Raw genomic sequence first — 19310 nt, 5'->3', positions numbered from 1 at the left:
TACTCCAATAAAGATGTTAAAAAAAAAAAAGAGGTGCTCTAGGAAGAGGTATGATGTCAAATGCAGATTTCTCAATTATTTGCTTCCAAAATATTTCAAGATAAAGTGAAAGGCAAGAAAATATGTATTGGGGGTGGGGGGGAGTACGGTGATACTTATGCCATACCAGAAAACTCAGTCAAGCCACCTAGACATTTGTTAAAAATAAGAGACAAACATTAGTTCTGTTTCACATACATGTGTGACCGAGATGTTCTTGATATAAGACAATATGCAACACATTCTGAAGCTCATACGTGTCTATAATCAAAATGTATTTCTTAAACCACAGGAATTTGAGAAATAGCCCCACCATTCATGCCAGCCATGCCATGGCATGCCATACCATTTTCTTCTCTCCAATTAATATCCTACCTTGCATGTTCCTGAACTCCCACAATCTCCACTTCACTATCTGAAGAAGCAATATTAATTTCTTCGTTGAGTGGTGCATTGCCAGCAGATGTTTTGTCACTTGCTAGGAATCCTGGATCCAAATGACCTGAGACAGAAGGGGAAAAAAATAAGCACTACATTTTGACTCCTTATAAGCAGCAGAAACAACTCACTGACAGATTTCTCCTCCCAGTTTAATCACTGAAACAGAATCCCCTCATGAAAGCTTGCCTCAGCGAAATTGTTACCCATGTGAAGGAAACTGGGCAGTGTTCTGTTAAAAAAAAAAAATTATTAAACAGAATACATGCACATTGTTAAATGAATGCTGAAACAACATGGACGTATATAAAAGTAAGAACTTCAAGTCTCTCACTTTCTACTCACATCCCTTAGGAGAAAAAACTTTGGAGTACTCTGACAAATATATATATCTAACTATAGCTATATATAAACTGTAATTATACTCTACTTCATTCTATAATGCTTTATGCATTCAAATCTAGTCTGCTTTTAAATGACCTGCATATGACAGGTTTGTCACCACTTAGAGGTCAATGGGGTTCTCTACTGCTTATCATTTTAATAGAACAAAATTCTAAACCAGAAAAGCTCAAAAGGGGACTTCCCTGGTGGCGCAGTGGTTAGGAATCCGCCTGCCAATGCAGGGGATATGGGTTCGAGCCCTGGTCCAGAAGATCCCACATGCTGCGGAGCAACTAAGCCCATGCGCCACAACTGCTGAGCCTGCACTCTGGAGCCCGCAAGCCACAACTACTGAGCCCGTGTGCCACAACTACTGAAGCCCGCGTACCTAGAGCCCGTGCTCCGCAACAAGAGAAGCTACTGCAATGAGAAGCCCATGCACTGCAACGAAGAGTAGCCCCCACTCGCCACAACTAGAGAAAAGCCCATGCGCAGCAATGAAGACCCAACGCAGCAAGCAAGCAAGCAAGTTCAACGGCACAAATGGAGTAAATAATAGGATCACTAATATCATATTTATACTGGGATGCCTTATGAAAGATTTAACAATCTTATCTCAATTTTAAACAATTTTAACAATTTTCTCCTAAGGAATGTAGATTTGACAAAATCGGACCCAAGGGAGTTCCCTGGCAGTCCAATGGTTAGGACTCCAAGCTTTCACTGCTGAGGGTGTGGGTTCAATCCCCGGTTGGGGCCAAAAAAAAAAAGGGTTAAAATTCAACCTATGTACTCAGCTCTTGAATGTTCTGACTTAAAAGGATGAATTTTAGAATATCTAGGAGTTAACATGGAATAAATAGAGTCGTAACAGGTACAAATTTTCATTTACTCTTTAAAGGGTATTTTTAATTGAATATATTGTCATCTGATACAAAATTATTTCTCCCTACTTAAAAAAAAATCCTTTGTGACACATCATAAAAGTTAAACCAATATAAATAAGATTTTATGTACACAGCTTTCTCTTCCCCTCTCACCTCACTCACTTCAATGCTTCAAGGTCATTAAGACACCTTGTACTTTCATACTCCTGCCAACTTCTAGTATAACCCTTTTGGAAAATCATGGACAATTCCAAAGCAAAAGCCTTACAATTTTTACACTCTCTGACCCTATAATCCCATCTCTGAGAATTTAGCCTAACAGCAAGAACTTTAAATAAGCAAAGTGTCATGATGTCAAACGATAGTCACTGGAGTGCTATGTAGAAATTTGGGAAAAGTGTAAGTATAGCATACAAAGAGTTACATATAACAAGATAAAAATATATATGGGCTAGTTAAAAGCTATGAAAAGTAATCAAATTTGAATATGATTGTGGGTCTCTTTTTACAATTCTCTAATATTATTTCTACTCTTTTTCTTCCATTGAAAATCATGCACATATGAGAAAACAGAAGATTAAAAAGGCTTCTAGATACAACTGGTGATTGAGATTGTATTACAGTCTGCATAGGCTTGTTAACCTTCTGTATTAAAAAATAATCTAGATAGGATTCTACGTGGTGTGGGCAGTGGTACTGAACCCTACAAGCATACAAAAGGTGGCATCCACCAGACAAAACCCAGTTTTGTTAAAGCTAGGGTGGTTACTTAAGTGCAATTGGTTAAGTTTGGATTTGGTATACCTAGATTCTTGCTCTGACCCCAATACTTTGCTTGCAGCCAAGTCTTTTATCCAATTTCTACTTAAATGTTGTAGTTAAGACTGTCGTCATGAACACGGTTCCTACGGCACTGCTACGGAGGAATACAAATTGAGTCTCCCTTTTTCCCAAACCTTCAACTTGCCCATATTCAGTATTTTGAGCAGCCTTGCTTTGCGCAGCTATAACAGTCTACTTTATCTATTTGTTTCTAAAATAAATATTTGTTTATGATATGCTGTGCACTGTGCTCAGTGCCAGGAATACTACAGGGAATAAACAAGGGAGGCAGTTTCCACCCTCAACGAGCTTACAATATAGTCAGGGATAAAAAAAGCAGTCCACTGCATTATGGCTTGAAAACTAGTCTGACAGGGAGGTAAATAATAATGCCCTGGATGCACAGAGAAAAGGAATGTTTCCTGGACTTGAGGATAATCAAGGACACTGAGCTCTCGGGGAAGACCAGGCACAGGTGAAGGGAAGTACCATAAGGAACACTGTGTGCCCTTGAGGGTATAAAAGTTTGGTGAGATTTGGGATAATGGTAGTAAAAAAAAAAAAAAGTAATGAGAAATGAGCTGGCAAAGTCAGCAGAGGTCAGATCATGCGTAAGGAGTCTGGACTTGACCTTAAGAAGTAGGAAGCCAATGAAGGATTTCAGTAGAGGAATGACATGATCTGATTTTGCATTTTGAAATTTTTCCTTTTGGAGTATGGAAATGGAACGAGTAGCAGGGCAAGAAATACTAGAGGCAAGGAAACCAGTTAGACTGCTATAGTTTCCTGGGTAAGAAACGACTATGGCTGAACTAGGAATGAAACAAAAGGAGAAATATTGTGTTTCTCTAAGTACAAAGGGTGAGTAATGTTGGGAATCAGGCAAAGTAAAAACGATGCCTAGGTTTCTGATTTAGGTAACTGGATACAGTGCCATTCAGTGCACCAATGAACATGTGAGGGTGGTTGCTTAGGATGATAATGTGCTGTTGAGATGTCCAATAGGCAGTTGAAGGTACTACTGTTCTAAAGCTCAGGTCAGAGGTCTAGAGAGGAAATAACAGATTTGATAAGTCCTCCCAACAGGTGGGGAGATAAAGGTCATCCAGAGGAGTGAAGGGGGCTTAGAAGAGAACCTTGATAAACACCAATAATTAAGGGACGGGCACAGGAAGAGGAGCTCACCAAGGTTCAGCAAGAGACAGAGAAAGAAAACCTGAAGATATGAAGCAGGGCACCATAAAAAGAGCATTTCTAGGAAGAAGTGCTTAACAATGCCCAGTACAGAGGCCCAGTAAGAGGAGGAACTAAGTAGAGGCCACTAGAATTGGTGATAAGGATGACCATACATGACCTTGGCCAGGGGAACCTCAGAGGAATGATGGGGCTGAAGCTAATGTAGCAAAGCAAGCCGAAGAAGAATGGAAGGGAAGGAAGAGCAGACACATTTTAAGAAGTCTGGCTATGGAGGAAAAGGCAATAGACGGTACTGAGAGGAATATGGGTTTGAGGGAGGGGGATGCGTATGTGCATGTAGTATTTTTACTGGCCATATTTAGAAAAAAAGGCAGAGAATAGCTTTGATGGCAGAAAGCTGAGGTAATCTTGATCTGTAAAGAATGCAGAAAGAGGCTTCCCTAGTGGTGCAGTGGTTGGGAGTCCGCCTGTCGATGCAGGGGACACGGGTTCGTGCCCCGGTCTGGGAAGATCCCACATGCCACAGAGCGGCTGGGCCCGTGAGCCATGGCCGCTGAGCCTGTGCGTCCGGAGACTGTGCTCCGCAACGGAAGAGGCCACAACAGTGAGAGGCCCACATACCGCAAAAAAAAAAAGAAAAAAGAAGAATGCAGAAAGACCATCTGCAGAGCACAGGTGTGGGTAGGGCAGCAGAGTCGGCTTAGAAAAGTGAAGTAGCCACTGTGAAGAAAGAATGCTGCCTAAGGAAAGGGGGAAGGTGCTGGGCAGCACTGAGAGCCAGGATGAGATTGCAGATAAGGAAGTTAATATGACCCACAACTTTCCAACTACATGAAAAATCATCTCCAGTGTGGATAAAGGCTGTGAGTGTGCATCCAGAGATCAGACTTGGCCAGCTGGGTACAACAGGAAAGCCAACTATACGAGGAGCTGAGGATATCGGTAAAGGAGAGTTGGGCTTAACATATGCTAGATAGGGAAAGAAATGCAGCTAGGGGGAGGTGAAAAAGGACTGGGTGATAGGTTCAATGAGGTAGAGGAATAGTGCAGTGGAAGTAACAGTATGAGTCCAAAAACGCCGCCAGTTCGAAATGAGAAAGCATCAGGAAGAGGTAGGAGGAAAACCAATGGTTATGAGAAGTAAAACGTACTTCCACCCTACTCGCCACTCACAAAATATACAACCCTCTGGGACCATCCATTTGTCTGTCTTGTCCCCTACTCAGTTGTTATTCTCCTTTGCCCCAGCCACCTATTACTCCCCTTCCTACAACTCTTCCACTCCACTGCCCTCTGGAGTGCTAGCTCTATGGAAAACGGCACTGAACCTTCTCTTCACCTCCTTGTGGAAACCTGACTTTCCTGAAAATGCTGCCTCCCCTGCAGGCCTCTGACTCCTACACCTCAGGTTGGGGATCAGCATCACTTACAAACTACTGTCCTCCATCCTCAAGTACCAACACCAGCAGTCCTTATCTTCCAAGTTTTCCTTCCACTCTAGAAGTTTCACTCAATGTGAAACATTATTGGCACTTAGTTTCTTTCTTTCTTCCCCCTCTCTCCTTCCCCTCCACTTTAAGTCCTGCTATCACTATTACTCATTATTATATGAATGCTCATTATTTGTATGGACAGCCACCCCCAAGCTCTCCATGCCTACTCACTAAGAAGCAAAGAGTAGAGAGCCCCAAGAGATACTTAAAACCCCCTGTGGCAGACTCACAGCAATGGGCTCAGCCCTAACCATACTAAAAATAAAGACGCTAATTGAATTAAACCAAACTGAAAAGGCAAATTATAAGAAGTCATAGTTGCTATAACCTAACTCTTCTTCCTTGATTACTCAATGCTTTTAAACAACAGAAATTAAGAAAACACAACAAGAACATGACAGAATTAGTTAATTCTCAGAATTAGTTAATTCTCTGTGTCCAGCTCTATTTCCACAGTTCTAATTTATAATTCCAATTTGTGGAATGTTCTGTGAAATGTCACAGTCATCAATATTTCCAAATAACGAGTCTTCATTGATTAGGCCCCTCATCCTGACCCTATCACCTACATAGCCTCAATTCAGATCAGGAAATATCATCACTCTGCCTTTTTCTTTTTTAAAGAGGAACGAAATGAAAAATTACTATGCTAACTTTTGCTCATAATTTTATATCTTAAGAAAAGCAGGGGCTTCCACGGTGGTGCACTGGTTAAGAATTTGCCTGCCAATGCAGGGGACACGGGTTCGAGCCCTGGTCCAGGAAGATCCCACATGCCTCGGAGCAACTAAGCCTATGCACCACAACTACTGAGCCTGTGCTCTAGAGCCCGCGAGCCACAACTACTGAGCCCGCGTGCCACAACTAGTGAAGCCCACGTGCCTAGAGCCTGTGGTTTGCAATAAGAGAAACCACTGCAATGAGAAGCCTGTGCACCACAATGAAGAGTAGCCCCTGCCCGCGCGCAGCAACGAAGACCCAACACAGCCAAAAAATAAATAATAATAAATAAATATATTTTTTTAAATCTTTAAAAAAAAGCAAGTATCACCCAAATTTAAGATTCTTCTAACTTTATTCATCCATTATGTATTCAGAAACTAATAATTTACATATTGCTTTTACATTATCAGATCAATCCAAACCATTTTGGCGGTGCACTTTTGGCCATAAAATTTATAATCCAAATTTGCTGGCATTTAGTATTGTTAAAGAACCTGTATGATGCTCTAAAACTGATCACTTAAAATCAGGGTCTGCTCTTGTAGCCATTATCTTTATTGCTTGGTCTAAAAGTCAGTACAAGATAAAACAGGGGAGGCGGGCAGGGCGGCGGATGAGGTGGAGTGGGAAGGTACAAACAAATTTCCTGGTGAGTGTTAACAACTCTAGACTAATGGTGTGAGTGTTCTACCACATTTCCTCTCAGAGCCATTAAATAAAATGTGCCACTCAGGTAACAAGTCAGCTGGGATCTACACCAAAATCTGTGGGATCCCATGCTCTGTAAGAGACACCATGGCATTCTCCAACAGCCAGGAATGCATCCCCTCCTCTATTTCAGAGCCAGGACAATTAGTCCTTTTCTCTCAATGTAACCCTCTTCAGCAAGTCACACATTCTTTTGGAAGCTCTAGTGCAGAGCCCAACACTCTTCTGGCCTTTGGGCCACATGCACACTGCACCAGCCCCCCTTGACCTCAAAGGAATCCAATGGCAAAGCAGTGCCTAAAGCATACACAAAAGTGAGTCAAAGATGTTATAAGGTTCTTCAAATACTGTCAGTGGTAGTAATCTACTCCTATTCTAGAACAAGAATAAGCTCTGTAGAAAAAGTGTAAATACCACAATTACCATATATTAAACTGAAAATAAAGCAGAGGATTTATATTTAGTTATTGTGGCATCTGGCCGTCTCTGTGTAGGTCTTTCCCTGTGTAGCTCTTTGGAAAGACAACTGCTTTCACTCTATAAGAAAATTTTAAATTTTTGTCCTCCCACTACAGATCTTTTCAACACATAAATAAATCAGAAAGTAGAAAAGGTAGTAATTAAATTATCATGGCAAACATTTTCTTTTTAAATCATATATCTACTAAGAACTAGTCCTAAGACTATTTGAAGTATATAAAATTATTACATACTGGATGACAGTGGCATGCTAGGTATAAAAAAGATTACTATCTTAAATCACTACTCATTTAGCTTTAAAGCAAACAAATTATTACCGTGTGTTAAATTTTTTCAACAAAAATATTAAAAACTTTAAAAAGTGGGAGAAAAGGAGATCAGAAATCTAAAATCTTACAGTCCACATGTACCAGCTGAACAAGAGGAAACTTGATCTCCTTCACAAGACTTGATACAATGATTTTAAAGTGCTAACAACAGAGGGCTTCCCTGGTGGCACAGTGGTTAAGAATCCGCCTGCCAATGCAGGGGACACAGGTTCGAGCCCTGATCCAGGAAGATCTCACATGCCGCAGAGCAACTAAGCCCAGGCACCACAACTACGAAGCCTGCGCTCTAGAGCCTCCAAGCCACCACTACTGAGCCCCCACGCCACAACTACTGAAACCTGCACACCTAGAGCCCGTGCTCCGCAGCAAGAGAAGCCACCACAATGGGAAGCCCACGCACAGCAACGAAGAGTAGCCCCCACTCACTGCAACTAGAGAAAGCCCGCGCGCAGCAATGCAGACCTAACACAGCCATGAATAAACAAACAAACATATTAAAAAATAATAGTGCTAACAATAGAAACATGGTCATTTTGGTCTGATCATAAAAAGCCCTACTCTAAGAACAGGAAACCCAAGATTTTTTTCTCTTCACTACAACTAAGCTTGTATTATGGACAAATCAAGATTACCAGACCTATTTTAAGGATGGGGAAAATGCTCATAGCCTACCTTCTTAATAAGAAGGCTGATGGAAAAAATGAGATCATTTGTTTAGAATTTTTAATTTCCGGGGGCATAAATACATAAATAAATTTAGTGTAATAATTATAAGCCTTCCACACCAAGAGTACTTCAGACTTCTGCTTCTTTTAGCCTCATCTACATTTATGTTTACAGTGAGCTGTTATTAGCAATAAGCAAAAATCAAGCTATTTTCAGATATACTGGTACAGTTTCCTAAATATGTCCGATGCAAAAGTTATTAAAAACAGATTCCCAGACACCATTTCAGATCTATTTACAAGATTTTCAGGGAGAAATCTAGGAGTCTGAATATTTATAAGCACTCCAGGTAATTTCTATGCTCAGGTAAAGTTTAGGAAATACTGCAGCAAGAGCAACTCATTCCAGGGCAGGAGAATAAATTAGAAATCCACTGACTGGGTCCATAAATCACTTCCTTAGTCTACTTCAGCATAAATGTATTAACATAATGCCAGTTAGCATTCCTGAGGGCCTGCTGTGTACTTCATCCTATATGAATCACATTATATGTTATTCCACATAACAGTATAATAACCTCTTGGGGTGGATACTAGTTTTATCCAAGTTTTGTAGATAGGGAAAACTGAGGCTTTACATAATTTACCTGAAGTCACACAGTATGCAAGTGGCTCTGCTGGTTCAAAATCAGGCTGTTTGCTGGCAGCAGGCTGCCACCCACTATACTGTCCACTTCTAGCATCAAGTGAGAAGGAGTAAACATATGGCAAGAGCTGAAATGGAAAGTTCAGAAAGTTTTCTGGGTCAGAAAGTTTTCTTGACCAATGGCTTTCCTAATTTCAACTCTTTTTCCTTGGTTGAAACTAAAACTAAACAGTAAAAACTATTTTGCATACAAGAACATCATCTAATTGCTTAGAAAAAGAGATAAGCTACTCTATCCCTAATGATTGCTTATGTGATTCTAAATGGAGTGGGACTGTAGACCTGGTCTGAGATGCTGCTATCAGTTAGCCACTGCTGCTATTAATTAATTAGTTCAGTGACTGGGTTTTTATTTTATTGGGAGGGAGAGAAGGAAAACTCAGATTAACCATTACAACATTTATCTTAAACTCCAAACTCAAGAATGACCATCTAATTGATACTAATACTCCCAAGTATCAAAACTATAAACTGGCAATTGAGAATAAATTCTATGAACATTTTGTTATGATATAGTAAGTATATTCAAATTCACAAGATGGGTTCCCACTATGATAATTACATCAAGACTACAGTGTATTATTAAGTTTTATTTATTACTCACAGACCTGCATGTTAGATATTAAAAAAAACCCAAAACTTTGAATGAGACAATAAATGGCTTCATAAGAAAATATCATGGGGATCTCTTGAACAGTGATGTCCATGTCCTACAATATACAAAGATCTACACATGATTTGTAATATATAGAGAAAGCACACACATGTGCTTTCTCTACACATGTACCAAGAGACATGTACAGGAAATGTCAATGGCAGCATCATTTGGAATAGTACCCTAACTGTCCAAGAAGACAATGGGTAAGTCTATTATGATATAGTCATACACTGGAATACTAAATAGCAGTGAAAAGTAAATGAACTATAGCAACACATCAACAAGAACAAACTTTACAACATGTTGAACTAAAAAAGCAAGTTGCAAATGACTGCCTTCTATGTAATACTAATTAGTATTAAAACATGCTTGTTTACAGATACAAAACAAATGCAGCAGAAGTATGGAGGAATACACAGGAATACCAGACATTAAATACCAAATTCAGGGGAGCTTTGGAGTAGAGAGGGGCTGTTTCCCTCCTCAAATATTTTTGCCATGTTTTATTTCTTAGAGCTAAGCACCAAAGGCTAGTGGTATTTTTAAATAATCAAGCTAACAATTACCTGAACCTGAAAATGTGATGCTCCCCCCCTCCACCCAATGCTAGTGACTTTAATGATACTGTAAGACCCCAAGCCTTGCACTTTTAGGTTAACTCATATTAAACTGCTAAATTTGTTGTAGATGAGAAAGTCAAATATTAACAATTCCATATAGTTCAAACTAATATTAAAATTCTCTGTATTAAAAGCAAAATAACAAAAAGTAATTGTTCATATTTTTCCTAAGAATTTACTATAAAGTGGTCTACATTTCATGGCAAGACTAAGGAAACAGGGTAGTAAAATTGAAGTAGAATGGATCACTTAACTGTCAATGGATGAAAATTAAGATAAACTACTCCCCTTTGATATAAAGTATTACTACTTAATTCTTTTCAAAGTACTTATACACATTAATAAATACTTAAAAGATCCTTGTTGGGCAAATCAAGCATTTATACATATAAAAACTGAAGTCCAGAGGAGAATCACCTTGTCCAAGGTTAAATAGGCAGTTAGCAGTCACAACACAGTTAAAACTAAATCCAGGTCCTGTTCCAAAATTAGTCACAATAAATTAATTAGAAGCTCAACAAATAAGAGAAACTTTTTTATTCAGTTTCAATCAAAGATTATGAAATGAACAATTAATGACAATGATCTGTGGAGTTCTGTCTCCCCTTTTAAACAATTTAAATATAAAAAGTTCTAAATTATAACCCACTGTTACTTTTGTAATAAAAACTCATTTCCCATAAAAATAATGTTTTAGGTAGTTATTAAGCCAATGCAATTTATAATTTAACTAGAAAACTATAATCCTTCTATGGCACTAAAGAAAATACACACTACATAAGCAGTCTGTCTCTCAATCCCTTCTACCTCTTTTCTTAAACTTTTCTAAAAGCACTAGTACTTTTAGAAAAAGGTTTAAATTAGAAAGAATGTTGGAAGAAAGAGTTTTGAGGAACATAATGAAGGAGACTTGGAGGCACTGTGCAAGGTTTTCAAAGGTAACAGCAATAGGTTTCTCAGAGAATAAAATATCACTCTTAAGAATCATCCCAGAACCAAGATAAACAATGTAAGACAGGTAGAGAGATTTTCCTGAGATAACAGAGACAGCAACCGAAAGGAGTTGGAAAAGACAAAATGAGAACAACCGTAAAGGAATTAACAGGGACACTGCACACTGAGGCAGAAGAAACAGTGCAGCACTGCACTGCAACAGCCCCACAGGGCAAATTGTAACAGCTCCCTCCCCAAACTATAAGGTCCATAAGTGAGTGAAACCACTAAGAAGCGGGGATGGGATTGCGGGTGGGGGTGGGAGGTAGTATCAGGTCATCTGGGTAATTTTTACATGTTAGGCATTTTTAACTCAAGAAGTACATATACTGAAATCTACCGATGCCTACAATTACTGTCTTAGATATTCTCATTTTTGCTTTCTTGTGATTAGGAAAGACGAATGACATGCTACCCAAATCTTTTCTGTTATAAAGGGCACCCTGGAAGCCACAATCATCTAATGCCAGATGTCTCTTAGTTGGCCTGCTCTCCTCAGCAAGGAAAATAGCTGCCAGGACACATGCATACTATACCATCAGAGAAAGGGGGGAGCGGGGGAGGGAGACCAACCTGCCTCTGCATTCAGCTCCTCTAGAAGCCCGCTGGTCCTCCAGGTAGCTCCTGTGTCCTGGCCTCCTACAGAATTACTGTGCTCTTGAACTACTGCAGCCGCCAATAAATTGTCCACATTTACCACTTCTGGCTCAGAGCTGGTGTCAGACATATCATAATGAGCTACAACTGGAGGTCCATCTAGGGAGGAAAGAAAATGTATACTTGTATCTAACTTGTGGGGTGAAAAATACTTCTGCAACTAAGAGCCCCCTAAATGCCAGTTGTCTTTATCTTATGATTCTACATGGTCAGAAAAGCTGCACTTTATACAATCTAATATTTTGTACATGATATGAAAGTGAAAGAGATAACCCGAGCTTACAAAGATGAGGGACACATTTGGCAAGGAGGAAAAAGGGTGTTATTATGAAGAACAAAGACAAGAATATACTGAACAAAAGTTACACTGAATTCCTGTCATTCTCCTAAAGAGCAAAAGATTAAGAAAAAGGGGAAGACTCTACAGTGAAAGTGAAACTGATTTTTTAAAGAAAAACACTGAGGCAAACTATTAAGCTCAATTTATATTTTAAGAGAATGAATCTAGTTTCTTCCTCTTAGTAGCTAATACTAGAAGTCCCTAATAGATTCAGAGAAGAAAATCAAATATATATTTTTCTACTTTAAGAGCTCTACTTGACTGACATCTATTTCCAGTAAAGCTCTTTTATAATAGTAGGGATGTTATGCATCTTACAATATTCTACAAAAAGACAATGCTCATGAAATCCATCTTCAGGATTTTGCTTTGGATGTCTTATGAGGGATATTTCTATTTTATTTTCCCTGAGAAAAACAACCAGCTCATACTCCAAGGAAATGATACACAACCTTATGGGTTATTTGAGAGGAAGATGTTAAAATTCTTAGAAAAAAGAGATCCCTTCTACCTCCAAATCATCCTAACTAGCTGAAAATGGCAGCTGAGCTCTGAAGTAATTATACTGCAGTGATTCATGCTAAAATAATTCAATATTCATGCTTGTAAAATAGATACATGCTTTAAAATGCTACCCTTTTCTAATATAAAAGCAGAAAGCAAAAATAAAGTTTTCAGTCAACTATGAAACATATCCCTTACTACTACTGCCATTTTAAAATAAAATGCTTTTCCTCCCCCAAGAGCTATTTATGAAGTGCAAGCAAATCACTTATTTCGATAAAGATTTCTTAATATAATCCAACAAATTAACATTAAACAGACCTATTTTATGAAACTCTTGACTATGAAGGAATACATATGCCAACGAATCATTAAAATAGAACACAATGAAGGATTACTGTTTTAATACAAACATCCATTGTGTAAACTGTCACTAAACAAAACATGGAACACACTTGGGGTACTTATCCCTTAAGACTAAGTTCCCAAGCCATAGGTTTATGTAGCAACATTTTTAAAATAAAAAATGACCAAACATAAAAGCAAATGAGTTGTTAAGTGCCACCGTATAAGGAACAGACATGTCACAATATGAAATTCTGACGATCATGACAATTTCAGTTGACTACTTAAGAATAACTTCCAATTCCCAAAAGGGTAAATCATGTTCATAAAATTCAAGAGTGTGGCCTCAGTATCAGTTAGTAATGGATTTTAGATCAAATAGCAAAAAACTGGTTCATGTCTGAGGTTTTTCTTTTCTAAAAAAGAAAAGAAAGCTGTAACATTTATGGAGTTCTCGTCAGAGTTCAAAATGATTATTATGGAATAATAAGATACTGTGTGATGTCCAAATAGTTGGTTGCAGAAAATATGAGGGTCAAGTACAATATTGACTATTTGACCAAATGTTCTATTTTTAAAAGGGCTTTATTAAGTGTTTTGTGTTTGAAAAAAAAAATAGTGATTTATTTTAAAATTTGTATCACAAATACCATTCACAACCTCTTGCCCTCACGTTCCCCCCACCACAACCAAATTGAGGCAACAGGTCAACAGTCAAGTCAAAATTGTACCACTCCTACATGTGAAATCATGCAAAAAGTATAAGTGTATATGTACATGCAGAGTAACATCACCTACCCATGGAAATAACTTGTCTGAAAGTCTTCATCAGTAGGATATACAAGCATAAACTTGTTATCTGGCTTCATTCTTGTATCTTCCATATTTCCAAACAGCACACCTTATAGCTTAGCTTAAATTTAGTATTCATCATAAACAAAGACAGTAATATTTTCACATTTTAATTATACTTAAAAATTAAAAATAAATTATCACTGTCAATTTTTATATCTAGTATATTCAAACAATGACAAGTCAGTACTATATCAACTTTAATAAAGTAAAGGAAAGGTTGCCTTTCCAACTTTGCCTTCCAACAAGAAACCACAATTAAGGATCTTGTGTTCCAAAGTCATCTTATACTTATTAGCAAACCAAAATTAAATAAGATGTGTTCAAAGCACTTAGCCTCAGGGCTTGGACTTTGAACCGCTAAGTGTGAATATTAGCTAACTGATGGGGACAATCTGTGATATTCTTTAAAAACACGATTCTTGCTACACAGCAGAATTAAGAGACAGGTAAGATCCTTTTAAAATAAGTATCTCTTGAAGGAAAAAATAAAATCAAACCACTGAGGAGGAGCTAGAAAAACTCAGCATATTAATAACAGAAGCAGCTAGCTACGCTTCCAGTTTGACTCCACCAATTCATTACAGGATGGAATAAACATGAAGCTACTGTCCTTCCTCTCGCTGATTGTTAAAACAACTGCACCGCTACTAAGATTATTTTGACTTTCAGAAACATCAAAATAGTCACTTCAAGTAAAATTACACATGGAAACATTTCCAATTTAAAATGTAGTCACTAAGCAGTCCATGTTTACAACATAAAAGGTTATCCAAACCGTACATTCTCCCATTTGGTATCTGTCAATCTTACAACATCAATTTATAATGATGAACTTAACTAGTTTTTCTATAGTCATTAAGAGCATCTCTCTATAAAGGTAAATTTAACACAATTATTTAATAACTACTTGGTCTGTAGTTAATCCAAGTGCTGTTTCTTCTCCTGATTGAAATATCTTGAAATTTTTGCTGCTCATTACAAGGGAAGAAAAATAAAAGGTCAAGCAATCCACCGACTATGTTTTATTTCAGAACATCAACTTGTCTATATTATGCTAGATAGGTTTGTGTCCTCTCTCTGACTTCCTAGTCTATAAACAGGTTCTAACTTTTCAAATACCAAAATACAGATGTATCTGTTCATCACACATTCCTGATACAGTGAAGTTTACCCCTGTGTGACTTTAAACCTTCTGTATTATTATCGACAAATGTTTAATTTTATGAATTAGTTTCCTTTTATTCAAATATGTTCTCTTCTAAATCTCATGGAAAAAATTTGAATCACAGAAACAAAAAACCAAAGCAAACCAAAGCCTAACATCCTCTACTACGTTTATCTCTGACAAATCCCTCTTTTCAAAGTTAACAACAAAAAGCACAGAATTTTAGAACTACAGAATACATAATTTACCAGGCTCATTTTACAGATGAGAAATTTGAGTCCTCGGTAGGTGAAACCAGAATAGTTTACAGTTGTTATCAGTGATGAGGGAATGGGAAATATACAGAATGAGACTGGGAGCAGCATAGGAAGTACACAGATTTTTGGCAGCAAATACGTAGGTTAAAGTCCTGCCTACTTAACTGTATGACTGTTTGTTCACAGGGTTATGGTTAAGGTTAAAGACATAACACAGAACACAATAGTTCAAACACTGGTCCAATGCCCCACCTTTCCATTATAATTAGCACCTACCCTACTTCATTATTTGCTTGCTTATCTTTGTACGTAAACTCTGCTGTACACAGCCTGCAAGCAAGAAGCTTTGAGAAATCATCACTGACTGGGCTGGTGCCTTCTACTGGTCATAGATTAACCCACTTGTTAAGTAAATGCTTTGCTGGGATTAATGAGGTCATCACACATGTGGCTTTCGTATTTTTATTTTTGTTTGAAGTGAAATGCCAGCTTGGATGTATTCATATGAAAGTGTTTCAAAGCCAAATAGAGATCATTTGGGATTATTTCATATTTGGCATCATTCTTGCCTACAGAGAGAGCCCTTGCACTAACACAAGTTTTGTCAGTCTCCCAGTATGAAATCTAATCAAATCTAGGAAACAGAATTCCTCTTGTATCCCAGAGACATCTGGAAACACCACTCCTCCTTCTCTCTCTATTGCTAAGTCTTAGGCCCAAGAAAAGGTGGGGCAAATGGACAAATACAGTGTTTGCTCATTCAATTCCCATTTCAATGGCTATAGTAATATACAATAAAACCCAGAATAAATCCCTTCTCTCCACTTTACTACAGCCAATCTCCCCAAACCCCCCACTATGAGAGAAAAAAAATCCACCTTGCTGCAAAGGACCCCACAGAGGTTCTGTTGCCCCAGTCATTAAAGGGCCTAATAAACCCAGTGCCATTATCTACAACATCTAGAGAGAGTGGGAGGGGGTGGAAATCACACTCAGCCTCAATCCAGATAGTGAGATTCAAAAAGTTACATCTAAAAGAAGAGTTCTTAGAAATTACCTAGGCGAGGAGTCTAAGAAGGAGGAGCATGTGTGTGGTGACTAAGTAAGGAAAAGAAGTGTAGGGGGAATGAGGTGTGGGCCTGAGGGACTGAGAAAAAGGGAAAACCTCAAGAGTTGCAGAAGGGAATTTGCATTTTGGTAGAACCTATCCAATAAGAAAACAGCTTTTTCATTACACATCTAAATATTTACCAAGATGAAAATTGATTATTTTGCAAATGAGAAAAAATACTTGAGAATACATATGCTGTATTTTATTACTATCAGTATATATACACACATGGAGAGAGAACAATTCGAATAAAAAGAAAACAGTCATTTTCAAAGCATCTCTTGGAAAAGATAACTACATCAACCAGAAAAGACAAAAAATCTATATAGAAAAGGGCCATCTCTAGAAAAACAACTTTAAATACCAAAACTGTGTATCTTTTCTTTATAACAGTAGCATAAAGCTCTTTTAGAAAAAAGAAAAATAAGAAGATAGTGCTAAATGAAAATGAAATGCAGCAATATGCACTGAAATTTTATGTTTAAGAGTTAAAAAAACATTTTAAAAATAAAATTGAGTCAATAACTATTTTGTACTTTTCACATTATACTCATCTCAATTATGAAAAATTTAGATGTTATAGTTTCCAAGGGAGGAATAAAGTTTTAAGGATTACATCTGTTCTTACATCATACTGACAAAAAAACAGGTCATTTTGCCCACCCAGAAAAGTTACCTACGATACTGATGAAGAGTTAACTTTGAAAGTATCAAAGAGGAAGTAAAAGGAAATATTCAAGATTAAATACAGAAAACAGGGCACTTGAAGAGGTCACCATCTTTCAATTTATCTTTGTATCTCAGGGACAAATCCACAACCTACTGCTTTGAGGATTCAGATCTATAGAGAACAAAACTAAAATATCTGCACTACATACACGAAGGAAGAAGATGAAAATCAGATATGACTTTAGCTACATCCTCATGTCTATGTACCCTGCAAAAGACACATCCATTCCGGCTTTTTGATTATTCCTCAATGTAGTCTAAATTTTGATATTTTCTAAATATTCCTAAATTTTTAATAGGATAACTTAGAAGGACATATAAAAGAGAAGAATCTCCACCTTTTATGTTAACACTGGTATTTTGTTATTTTCTTTTTTGATATACCAACTACAAAAAAACCTGAAAATTATCCAAAAAACATCATGTAAAATCTATTATTAGTGATACCTACAAACTAATGCCATTCATTCCATTATGGAAAAGCAGGTTTCCTGACTCAGGAACACCTAATGTGAATTAACTGGCAGGGAATCACTATAACTAATGCAATATGATCCTAAAGAGAGTAACAAGAAACATTTCTTTTTTAAAATTTTTATTTATCTAGGTTAGTTGATACACTTCAAATGCAGAGTTAGGTAAAAGATATAAAGAAAATGCAATAAAAATTAAAATCACAGTAATTTGATAACATTCTTCCCAAATCTTAAAGTTATAATATGAATACCTTCATTACCAAAGAATACATTTCCTCGTGGATTATTATTCCTTCATTTCTTAGGATGTCTTCTACTTTAAGATGTAGTAATTTAAGATACTATGAAAAGATCTACTCATTACTAGTAAACTAACAGTTTGGTTTCAATCCCCACTAACTTTCCTAAACGTCAGAGAAATTAAAAACAGAAATCAAGAAAAAAATGAAAAGTATAGAACTCGGAAGTTATTCACGTTGATTACAATTAATGTACTCATACAACTGTTCTAGACAAATTAAAAAGACAAGTTTTTTATCTGTACAGTGATTAAGGGCACATACACCATTTTTAGAGAAGATTTTGAGAATTATTCTTTGAGAACAATTTTTATTAGAACAAATTTAATAATAAATTAATAAATTTTCAGTTTAATAAATTTGCTGAAATTGTTTTGATACTGTATTTTCTGACATGTGGAACTCCACAAAATCTTTTTCATTGTGCCCTCACTGTACCATTTAAATAATACCAACAGAAGAGAGGAAATCAATACAAGTTAAACAAAATATAACAGGTAATTATTTTTAAAAGTCACCTTCTGTAAAATAACTTGCCTATAATATGTTACTCTAAACAAATGATGATACATAGCATGAAGTCTATTCACCATCTTTCCTATAATTTTCATCTAACTGTACCATCAGGCAAATTTAGCTGTATATTAAAAATGAAAATTATCAGTAATATCAATCTGGGTGTTTTGTTTTGCTCAACAAAAGAAATCACTATAGCATTTCTTTCATTAACAGCAGATTTAATACATTTAAAATGACTTCATTTCTAATATTCTGACTTGCATACAAATTTTAAGTAATAAATCTAATTAAACTGAGCTATACCTTGACCCAGAGACTAGAGTCTCTGCTGTTAAATATACCTAACACTAAGGAATGACAAAAGCAATGATGCAAAATAAACTAGTTCATGTATATTCTTTTACTCAGTCGGCTAATGAAACAAACAAGTGGTCCAAACCTTTACTTGATAATCTAAGAAATAAATTTTTCCCTTTAACTAATCACCCTAACTAGTATGTGGGCAACTTTTTTTCAACACACATTTAGGAAGCAATAAATGGATACATTAATGACCTGAATCCATTAAAATCCCTGTAGACTATTGCATAGTTATGTCTCCAGCAACCTGCCAACTATAACATTAATAAAAATACAGAGTTAATTATTTCAAAATTCTGAAGGTGGGTACACATACACGAGCACGTGCACAAACATACCCCCTTGAGACTAGGCTTATTCCTTTGACTTGGTAACAAAAAACAGGCTTTCTCTTGGAGCCCCAAAATGACAGAACCTTTATTCTAAATTAAAAAAAAAAAAACACACCTCATGCAAAATATTAAGTTTTAAGATTTTAATTTTACTGAACTGTGTTCTAAATTAAAATTTTATTTGAGCTCTTATTACACTCAAGTTTTAATAAGCACACA

At 36.9% G+C, this 19310-nt stretch overlaps 1 protein-coding gene across 5 annotated transcripts in view; it reads right to left on the bottom strand.

The window, feature by feature from the left end:
- The window catches only part of ARK2N (arkadia (RNF111) N-terminal like PKA signaling regulator 2N), a 76100-nt gene that overhangs the window by 16785 nt on the left and 40005 nt on the right, over positions 1-19310 (bottom strand). For 4 of the 5 annotated variants that reach the window (XM_027118416.1, XM_027118414.1, XM_027118415.1 and 1 more), the window contains 2 exons: positions 11716-11898; positions 415-541 (listed from right to left, as the gene is read on the bottom strand). In XM_027118416.1, the coding sequence (XP_026974217.1) occupies positions 415-541; positions 11716-11898 (310 nt within the window). The remainder of the gene's footprint in view (positions 1-414; positions 542-11715; positions 11899-19310) is intronic. The other variant, XM_027118417.1, reaches the window with a different exon arrangement.

Source organism: Aethalodelphis obliquidens, unplaced genomic scaffold (assembly GCF_003676395.1).
Source record: "Aethalodelphis obliquidens isolate GAN/ISIS:26980383/991018 unplaced genomic scaffold, ASM367639v1 scaffold19, whole genome shotgun sequence".
In the NCBI taxonomy this organism is placed as follows: Eukaryota; Metazoa; Chordata; class Mammalia; order Artiodactyla; family Delphinidae; genus Aethalodelphis; species Aethalodelphis obliquidens.
This window is presented reverse-complemented; position numbering and strand designations above follow the sequence as displayed.